At 35.6% G+C, this 11195-nt stretch overlaps 1 protein-coding gene across 1 annotated transcript; it reads right to left on the bottom strand.

Annotated features, from left to right (window-relative positions):
* Positions 1-6845: 6845 nt before the first annotated feature.
* LOC122064760 (zinc finger protein 8-like) lies at positions 6846-10935 on the bottom strand. Its single transcript, XM_042628520.1, has 2 exons — positions 10568-10935; positions 6846-7948 (listed from the first exon to the last, which is right to left on the bottom strand). The coding sequence occupies exon 2, from the start codon at positions 7836-7838 to the stop codon at positions 7131-7133; it is 708 nt and encodes a 235-aa protein (XP_042484454.1). The 5' UTR covers positions 7839-7948; positions 10568-10935; the 3' UTR covers positions 6846-7130.
* Positions 10936-11195: the final 260 nt, after the last annotated feature.

The raw sequence follows: 11195 nt of genomic DNA, 5'->3' as shown, positions 1-11195 counted from the left end.
CCAAGTTCGGTACACTTGGTATCCACATCATTATTCATCTCTAATCAAATTTTGAAACCAATTTAAAATCCGCATGTGTAATTATGAAGTTTTAGAGAATTTTTTTTTTTGAAAAGTTTATGAAATGAACTTAGATGAACTAATTGCCCAAAAGAGGGATAAAAGCCCCTAGATGGAAGTCCATAAAGGTTGAAATAGGGTACTGATAAATAAGGATGAGTTTTCCTGAAGCCACGGTGAGTGGGTATCTATTCATCATGGTTCATCAATATCGTATAATAGGGGAGAGATATGAGGAGAGAGGGGAGGTCATAGTAGGACCCACTCCTTGTTTACCAAGCGGTGAAAAAAAAGTGTCCAATAAAGTTCCAAATTTTGATTAACAACCTTAGTCATTTACTTATTAGGCAGTGTAGCTCTTATGCCTAGACATAGTGGGGGGTGAAATGACCATCTCATCCATCATGAGAGGTAAAAATTCCACCCGTGATGATCCTTCTACAGTTCTACTATTGCTCCCATTGGCTCTACTGGATCATAAAGCCTTTTAGGGAATCCTCTCGCAAAGGTGTTTTATAAATAGAAAATAGTCACATACAATTTTGCCCACTCCTTCATCTTATTAAGAGTGCCGACTTGGAGGCTGAACCGAGAAGACTGGTTCTATGTTAAATGGGCCGATAAGACATACCCCAAAACAAGTGATAGCACAAACTAATAAAATACTATTATAAAAACCCTAAAAAAATCTTATTATTATTTATTTACTTAATCATTGGATTGTAATTGCCTATAACTACTAAAAATTAAGATATAATCTATCCAACCCCTCACCCTCACCCCCCCCCCCCCCCAAAAAAAACAATCAGACTATTCATTTAACTTAGAAACTAAGTTTAAAGTATTGAGTTATCTATTAATTGGGAAAAAGGTTTCTCTGGATGAGTGTAGCCCCTGTGCCTAGACAATGAGGGGCAAAATGACTAGTCCACCTCCATGAAATAAAAAATGACATCTATGGATGTTTCCTCGTACATGTTCATTGACCCTTGCTCACATGCTAGAATCGCAATTACATTCATTTTTTGGTTTTGATTTTGAGGATTGATTTCCTTATCAGTCACTCTCAGTCTCACAGTCTCACATTCTCACATGAGTGATAAGAATTGAAACAAACAACATGACACCCCTACTCATCTATCCATCTTACCAAACCTTTTTTGGATAATTAAGACTAAAATTTAATATTATTTCAGTCAAACTATATGGATTTAGGGTTTGGATAAGAGATATATTTACTATTTAGATAAATGTGGAGGAGGTACATGTAAGGCCATTACCTGACCTTACCTTTTTTTTTTTTTTTTTTTTTTTGGTAACAAATTACCTGACCTTACCATGCCACACATCTTGCAACCCTAATTGCCAATTTTGACAAATGGCCTATCAAAGGTCCTATGTCTGTTTAAATAACCAATCTTCTAAATCATCAGTTCATATAAATTGTTTTTAAATTAAGTCACAAAACCCCACCCCCAGATACCGTTTAAAAAAAAAAAGTTGGTATCCATTTGTTTAGCACATGCAATGCACCATCTCATTTGGATTTCCTAGCATTTGAAGGATCAAGGCATATTTTATGTTAGACTCATCTCAAGTCAAATGCTGGCTTATTATAGAAAAAGCAAAATTGACGCCTTACAGGATTCATCAAAGATCTTGTTTCAAAATCTGTTATCCACAATCTTCTTTTAATTACCGAACCATATATTTCATGATTAAATTAGGTGATTCGATTCAACAAGAAACAGATAATATGTTAATGAAGATGCTTTTACAAAGCTAATATTTAATAGTTTCATTTCAATTAGCAATAAATCAGCATATTAATTTTAATCCTTTAAAGTTGTATCTACTCGTTTGATTAGGATAATATATTTTTAATTGACTTTTTCGATTTGATTTGTTTATCTTAGGTTGCGATTTTATTATTGTAACTTTAATCATCTTTGATAAGCCGACAATCATGCACCATTTTCAAATAAGCTATCTTATAAACAAATAAAAATTAAAAATTAAAAATATATATATTTAATAAATATCGACTCTATTATTTTGCACGTACAAATGCACATGTGGACATATGTTAAAGGTAATGACAAAAGGAATCGTATCCAAATTAAATTTTTTTTTTATAAGTGCTAATTGTTATGAACTCTAAAGAAGCTCAGGCTCAGTTTTACACATATTCCAGTTTTCAGGGCCTCTAAAGTGGTTTTATATCCACCCTACCCAGGCCAACCTCCATACATTTGGCTGTGCTTGGTATAATTTTTAGAAGTTAATGTAACTCAGCTACCTATCTCCTTGGCTTGGCCCATTTTGTCTGAATTAACTTTAAGATTAGCCAGCAATTCAACATGATTCTAGGCTGGGTTTTTCCTGCCTGAGGTCTCTATATGTAATGCTCAAAGCAGCTAGCGTTAAGGAATCTATTTTGAAGTATGGGGTTTTCTTGGTGTCAAATTTTTTATAATTTTTTTTCCCAATAAGAGTGTAATAGTGTCATCTTATATGTGTATTTCCATGACAATGATATTTTTTGATAATGAAATAGTGATATGCTACTTTCAACTTATTTGTGAAAACCTTTTTTACTCCCATTTTATAAATTTTTTGACAATAAAATAAGGGACAATTAAGAGAAGATCCCGGTTCTAAATACACCTATGGTGGTGTCATTCAGATTTTACAAAAAAAAAAAGTCATTCAAACACTCTCTCTTTTAAATATATAATTAATTGATATTATTCTTGGCGATTTAATAATTTCGAGTATTGTATTTCAATTTTATTTCACCTAACAATCAAAATATATGAAATTTTTCCAAATGAAAATATATTATTACTTAGTTGGTAAAACTCATTGGCAATTTAGGTTTTATATCTAAGCAAGGTTCAAAACATGTCTTGGCTCACTAAATCATTGACTTGATCTTATGACAATCAGAAGTTAAATAATAACAATGATGGTGGTGAGAATATTGTGAGCATCATTAATATGATACTAGTATTATTTATTATTCATTATTTTATTTTATTGGGGTGGGGTGGGGTGGGGTGGGGTTGAGACTGAAATTGAAATTTTAAGTTAAGCAATTAGTACCACCATCTCGCACACGCTATCTCTCTTTCTTTACATGTAGGTCCCTTGTAGGAAAACCGTGTGAAACCCCCTTCCATGCCCAATTGGTTGGCTGTGAAAATTCCATCCTACGGTGTTGATGTGGTGACCCATTAACTTTTAATTAATTAGAACTGTATAGCACAAGAATCCTAACATAATGGCCCACTTTTATCTGCCAGATACGATCTTGTTTGGTACCCAAACTTGTTACACATGTAGATCCCTAATCTATCCCATCCCAAATTTCAAGCCAAGAGACTTGACAACATAACAAATCAAACTTGAAAAAAAAAAAAAAAAAAAAGGTGAACTAGTGAAGTAAAAAAAAAGTGAATAATTTAACGGATAAATATGCGACGAAAAAGTTATAAAACATGAGTAATATAGTTTATTTGGACCATCAAATTGATATGTGGAGAATCTAAGAGGCACCTTACTATCCAATGGACCATATTGGGTACATTTCTCCTCCATGTCTCCCAAAAGGTTGTTGTGCTAGGGCAATGCTTTTTAACTTATATATACTTCTCATACAAAACCAATAACAAATTCATAACTGCAATAGTCTTGTAAGTGGATCATCATACCAAGTTCAAATGACTAGATCTATTCAAAGCCATATGGAGAGAGGACATGGCCATTTCAACACTCGAATAAATAAGTGGCCCTAGATCTCATGTGGCCAGTCTTTGATTGATTGTCGAAGGGTCAATAACCGGCTATCGACTTGGAAGGCTAAACTTCTTTCATTTGTTGGTCGCAAAATCCTCACCCAATCCACACTCTACTCTATCCCCTCATACCTCATGTAATGTTTTGCTTTTCCACCAAGAACCTGCAAGAATATTGATTTTATATGTGCCAAATTTTGGAATGGAAGTTACTCTAGGGATTCAAAGAAGTTGCCTCTTATTGCATAGAATAAAATTTGTCAGCCAATTCGGGAAGAAGGCCTTGGTTTATGGGATCCTACAACCCAGAACAAGGATTTACTACTAAAACTGGGATGGAGATTTCTTTCTGAACCAAATGCAATTTAGAATAAAGTCTTAAGGGCTAAATATTGTCACCAAAAATATCCTTTTGATCCAAAGGTTTGTAGTAGACGTGAGTCATGGGTCTAGAATAGCATGGCTTCTATCTTACCTATTCTGAGGAAATGTGTGGTATCTGTGATAGGGAATGGACATGAGACTTTTTTCTAATATGACCCGTGAATTTTTTCCAATCCAAATGCTCTTTCCACCAACACTTCTCCGAACATTAACAAAACTGATAAGGTAAGCAGTTTTATACTCAACAGTTCTTGGAACATGGAGGTACTGGGAACTCTTTCTCAATACCCACATTCTCATGGAAATTTTCAAAATCAATCCCACTTATCAAAATGATAAATGGCGTTGCACCATAACCAAAAATGGGGATTTTTCCACCCAAGTAGGGGCTAGATTTATTAAAACTAATTCTGACACTAGTAACTAAATCTTAATCCATAACATTCCCAAGAAGTGGTGGAAGTTTCTTTGGAAATTAAAAATTCACCCAAAATTTCACAACGAAATATCAGTCCGAGCCTTGTTAGGAAGATGGATGAACATACACAAATCTTGCGTGTTCTGCAACCAACATACAGAGTCCATCCATCACCTCTTCTTCTTGTGTGAATTCACATCATATATTTGGGCAGGTGGACCACTAGGCCTACGGTTACAAAATATAAACTCAACATCTTTAATGTAGGTGGTCAACTACTTCTTTCAGCATAGAATGGTTCCTCGATCTGATATGGTATGTTTTTTTAGTATCTTTGTTATTACAATATATTTCATATGGAAACATAGAAATGAGGTAGTTGCATCTAATGTTAATCCAAACCCTTCCTTGGTACTGAAAAATATTAATGCATGTTTTTTCATCTTAATCTATATCCCAGGTTTTCATGCACCTTTTTTGTCATACCCAATTTTGGTTTGTGCTGGTGCAACTAATCTTTTGAATTCAGCTTCATGATGGGCGTATGGATTTCTGTTCCAGAGTAAGTTTAGGTTCATCGACACAAATTCTACTACAGCTACTCAAAAGTGGAAATCGAGGCAGAAGGAATCCTGACAGGTTTGAAGATGGCAAACAATGGAGGATGAAAGATAAATGAAGTTTGGTTCCCAGCTATGGAGTTACTTCACCTTCTTCCACAACCCACCATAGGGGCCTTGCTGCTCCTCCATTTGCTACTTTTTCACAAATTCAGAACCTATCACGTTCTATAACATTCCACCACAAAGAAGCAGCAAGTTGCCTAGCTATGAACTACATATTATCTATAGTATTATCAATGCATACATGTAGGATATATAAACTATGTACTAAGTACAACTGACGTACTTGTTCTATCTAATAGTAGTAGTTTTTTCCTCTTATTATTAAAAAAAAGAAAAAAAAAGTGGCCCTAAATGCCATATGTCAATTTTTCAAGTTCAAACTCAACATATGACTGAGTCTCGGTCCTCTCCCCATGTGGTGGCCTCCCCACATGAGATCCCATAGTCCATGTGGTATCAGACAATGAGTCAATGATGCATTAAATGCTCTGACTCATTGTTTGGATAGCCTTAGGGTAGTGGGATCCCATGTAAGGAGGGTAACTCCTCTCCACACTTGACGAGTTGATCCATGACACATCTTGTTTGTGCATCGTCAAATGCAACTTTTGATCCCATCAATGTTGCCATGTAACACATATTTGATGTTAGATATGTTAAGTATTAACAACGTAATAGAATAATCATTTGTAAAAGAAAAACGAAGAAAAGATCACACGCATAGAACACAAAGATTTACGCGTTTCATTCAAGATAGACTACGTCCATAGCCGAGTGATAACCAGAGCTAGCTTCAACTAATCCAATGGAGAAATTACAAAGTCCTAACGCTCTCACTTCCCTATGCGATCAACCCTATATGTAGTGTTTTGACGCTTTAAAATATAGAGAAACCATAATCCCCAAAAGTATAAGCTTCCCTCCCCCTCTGGCCATGTTATTGGGGAAGAATTACTGGAAAAAAGAAAAAAAAAAACCCTAAATACCAAGAATATATCCATTTCAGAGCTGATCCAAGCCGATTTTGATCAGATCTGCTGGGATGATCCGGATCCTGATTCCATGTTTTGGCTGCCATCTTCTTTGGGGTAGCGTTAAAACTTGAATAACTGTTCTACTTCTTAATGGCAACTCTTCTTGGAAGCTGTAACCCGATTGTTTCCCTCTTCTTGTTTTCTTTTCTTGTCATTAACCAAAATCACTTTTAAGAGATGTAATTAACTAATAAAATTCTTGTGGGGTTGATCATTTTGACTGGTAAATTGCTGCGTAAGCATAGAACCATGAAAGAGCTAAGCATGTAGCACTAATATAACTGGTTAGATATCACAGTGATGGGGTTGGAGAGATGGGTTTGAAACTTTGTGGTTTAATTTTGTAGACTTCAGATAGGTTTATCCCCATCCATGCTCTAGCCATAGAAAATGAAAATATATGTGTAATGCAAGAAGATGATACAGGACTTGCAGTAACATATTGAGCATGAAATACCTGCATGTGGAGATGAATCACATATTGGATTTTCATCTCTTAGGCAACTAACCAGAGAAAAAAATAAAATAAAATAAGAACTAGGAACTCTTTAGAACAATTTTCAATGGTAAGCCATGCTAGTATAGATTAACCCCATATATCATTTTGGAGTTTACATAATAAGAAAAAAAAAATAATAATAAACAGAAAGAAACAAAGGAGAGAAAAGGTATCAATTTTCAATACAAATAAAATAAAAACTTTGATTCTGCTAAAATAATTGTACACTTTGTAGTTGGCTTTAATAGGCCAAACCTATATGCTATGGCCTGGTATGAGCTGAAGAACAGATTATCAGAAACTTCTAAGCATTTACAGAACTGGGTCCAGACTCTTAAAGCTTCGCTTGGAAATAGGCATTAATGGAGAAGGCTTGATCAGTGAAGGTCTGTTCTGGATAGAACTGTTTGTGGGTGTTAAGGTGAAAGTACAAGTATCTTGTGGGACTGGGATAAGAGAGGGTAAAGCATATGATTTTGTGAGAGGAGCACTATTAAGGTAAGAGTTTTGGTCAAAAGTATTGAAACTGATTTGGGTCTGATCATCAAAAGGTGTAAACTCAGGTATATAGGAAGAAGGATCATAGAACCATGGAGGAGATAGATGGTAACTGAAACCATGGTGATTCTGGAAAGGTTGAAAGTAACATGCGAGGCTTGCCTTCCTTGCTTGGATTTGCAGCCTTTTCTTCTTCAACCTCTCCTTTTTATGGGCATTTTGGTGACCACCCAGTGCCTGAGAGTTTGCAAACTCCTTGAAACAAAATTGACACTCAAACTTCTTGTCATCCATGTCAGGCACTTGACTCTTCTTCTCCTTCAAAGATTTCTTCCTTGGCAAACCTTCATTTGAAGAAGTTGCACTTTCCTCTCCTTCCTCAGACACCCTAGATGATCTGCCATCATTTGTGTAGGGATCCACCTCAAAACCAAATAATCTGAGCTTCTTCTCTTCTCCTCCACCCCATCTAGGGGAAAGGGTAGTTCCAGAAACACCTTGTGCCACCACATTCCTCCCCATTAATTTTCCTCTCTAAACAAGAAGATTAAGGTGTCTAGCAGAAACAATGTACATATTAGTTGTTTGGCCTCTTTGGAATTTATAGTAAGTTCATAAGTGTTCAAGATCCACTGCACCCAAAAACAAGATAAGTCTATAATAATGAACAGTACAATTGTAATTAGTCAATGAAAGGTAATGAGGAAAGGGTAAAAAATCAGAAAAGGATAAAATAGAAGGAGCCCTCATCCAGTATTGGTTTAAAACTTTTCCTTATTATAGTAGATACTGCTAAAACTTTCCCTATCAAAGGGGATTTAGTGTGTTTTCTCAAGAGGAACCCATGGTCTATGAACACTTTGATTATCAATGCTTACATGCAATAATAACACCAACTTGGTTATTTAAAACCAACATAATTAGGCATTAGAAACACAGATTCCATGCTTTAAGAGGACAGCATGATATATATTAGATTTACTTCAACCCAAAAAGTCAAAATTAGTGGGGATGCAATCACCTGGAAGGAGCTCAACTTTGCTAAGGATGATTAAAATAAAGCACAATAAAAATCTCTCTTAAGTGTACTTAATTGAATATTAAATTCTAATTTTCTTGACTAACTAATGAGCAAGTGGATTTATGTATTGTCCTCAACCTTAACTTTTTGATAACCATAATATAAAAATCAAATATAAAATGTTATCAAGTATCATAATTGTAGGTTACCCAATCTCATCAGCAACAGGTTTCAATAGGGCACTACTTGATAAATATTTTATTTTGTTTCTGAGTACTTTACTGATGTTGTTATCTGGCACCAAACACAAGCATCTAAGACTAAAAATCCCTGATGAAACTGTCAAGCTTGCCCATGTTTTGTGAAAGCTCTTAGAATTTGGAGGGGGAGTAGTTGCCAAAACAGAGGAATATTAGAAGTGGGTTATGAGGTAAGCATATATACTAATGAAGGTCTTCAACAAGATCTGAGCATATCTTCTTAGGGCAAGAAAATCTATATTTTATACTTAAAAAGCATAGGATTACAGCTGAATCCAATCCTCAGCTTCTATTATTGAATAAGTAAGCAAAGCATTGGGGTGGAAGTTTGTTTTAATTGGACCCCACTTTTGTTAACTTTGGGGACATGTTAGAAACTATCGGATTTGTATTGTTATTCTTTGTCCCATACAAGATTTTCTAATGGTGGACTTCTACCACCAATGGTTCTCTTTCAATCTCTTTTTGCCCTTTCCCTCATCCATTCTTATTGCTTTCTTGCTTAGCAAGAAGCCCAAGGAGGCATGTTAAGTCATTAAGTATTCACAATCTTTACATGTGGAAACAAAGGAGGCCATCTATAGAAAGTCGGAACGAGGTATCGGGTGGGTGGGTGACTGATTGATTGATTTCATCTCCACTGGGTGGACGTAGGGGTAGAGGTAGAGGATGGATGGTCCCTACCCATCAGCCACCTTAATAGTTCATTCTATATATATATATATATATAATTTTTTTTTCTCTTTCTTTCCTTGTGGATAAATCCTTTGGCTGCATTTGATTGCAAGGGAAATGGGAAAGGAAAGGGAAGGAAAGTGAAGGGAAAGAATTGTTTTCCCCTTTTGAATTGTTTGGTAACAGAAGTGAAGTGAAATTAATTTACCTGAGTTGTTTGGTTGATGTAAAATAAATGTAAAATTTTAAAAAACTTGCAATCCAACCAAACTTGCTAAATTATAACCAATTACACCCCTTGTTATTAGGCGGGAGTGTAAAGGGTGGTATTATTTAACGTCTTACAATCCTTGTTATTAGGCGGTAGTAGGGGTAAGGCTGCATACAGACTCTGTAGTAGCGGGAGTCTCGTGTACTTAGTCACTATTTTATATACTCAACAGTAGTAGCGGAAATATAAAACCTACATTTAAAACCTGATATATAAATTTTGACCAATTCTAATTAACTTGAGTCTCTATTTCATCTGGGTTTCTTCCAATTCTTGACCTTGAGTTGAGAGTTTGTGTTTCTTTCTGTGTAAGCTCTTAATTTTGACCAATTCTGATTAACTTGAGTCTGTTTCTTTAGTTTAGGCTAAAGTTTTTTGGGTAACTCTATGATAAGTTGGGGGGAGTTTTTGGTTTTGAAACTTAAAAATTAAGAGTCTCACCTCTTGACTTCTTCTCTAAGTAATTGTGGGGAGGCATTTTAAGCACTCCCCAGCCTCCTTGCTGTCATATGTTTTATGAGAAAGTCCAGTTCTACCACTGTAAAATTGCAGTGCATGTATGGAGGATGTTCCATCCATACATGCAAATGGCTAACCCATTTATTCTACTATGTTTTTCAACTTAATAGTAGTCTCTTCCACCTTCAATTTCTTGTTAATAAAAACAACATCGTAAATGTGTTAGGTTGTGGTTAATTTGCTCTACATTTTCCAGAGTCTTCTGTGTGGGTTGCATTTGTAATCCTGATTACCACACAGACCCATTGTCAAACAAGTGTAGAGCACACCCCAAAACAAAAACGATATATATAGGAAGTAAGAATTGCAGCTCTTCTAATCCAAGTAGATTCGACCCTTTCTCTTTATGATCAGTCACTATTTGAAATTTGGATCAGAAGAAAACAACATAGAAAGATTGGTAGAGATGAAAACAGAACGTCTCAAAACCTCATACCAGAAGAAACCCACCCCAGCCCTGATTAATATGATCAAAGAATCAGAATTCAGTTTTCTGAGTTGTGACCTGAATAAAATTCGACATGACACAAGTAATTCTGGTTATGAGTGCGGGCAGCAATGCAACTTTCAGGGCAGAGGAGAAAAACTTCCGGTGAGAGAGTTTCCTGCTTGCGCTTGCGCTTGCACACCCACCCTGTTGTTTCTCCGAAGCCTGTAATGATGGTTGGTTTCTTATGGAGTCTTCTTAGATGATTCCTCCTTTGTCGTCCTCGAAATTCAACTTCTTTTGAAGCACATTTGTTGCCTGTGGCTCTGAGTGAAGAGAGAGAGAGAGAGAGATATTGTCTAAGATGAGAGTTGCAAGCAGGGTGAGATAGAGAGATCATCTGCCATGAGCAGGGTGAGACTGTGAGAGTGGCGAGCAAGGAGAGACAAAGAGAGAGAGAGAGAGAGAGAGAGAGAGAGATTGTGAGGGTATGGTTTTATTTTTGAAATTTTAATGGATAAGTAAATATATTTTCCTTGCAATTAAACATCTAAAATTTATTTTTCTTAGGAAAAAAATTCCACTTTACATAAAAAATTTGCATTCCCCTTACAACCAAACGAAGCCTTTGGGAAAACAAAAACTAAGAATTTGTGAATGAGGTTGGAAACCATTATATAATTGTTCAGTTATTTTATACATGCAT

This window comes from Macadamia integrifolia, unplaced genomic scaffold (assembly GCF_013358625.1).
Source record: "Macadamia integrifolia cultivar HAES 741 unplaced genomic scaffold, SCU_Mint_v3 scaffold1748, whole genome shotgun sequence".
Classification (NCBI taxonomy): Eukaryota; Viridiplantae; Streptophyta; class Magnoliopsida; order Proteales; family Proteaceae; genus Macadamia; species Macadamia integrifolia.
This window is presented reverse-complemented; position numbering and strand designations above follow the sequence as displayed.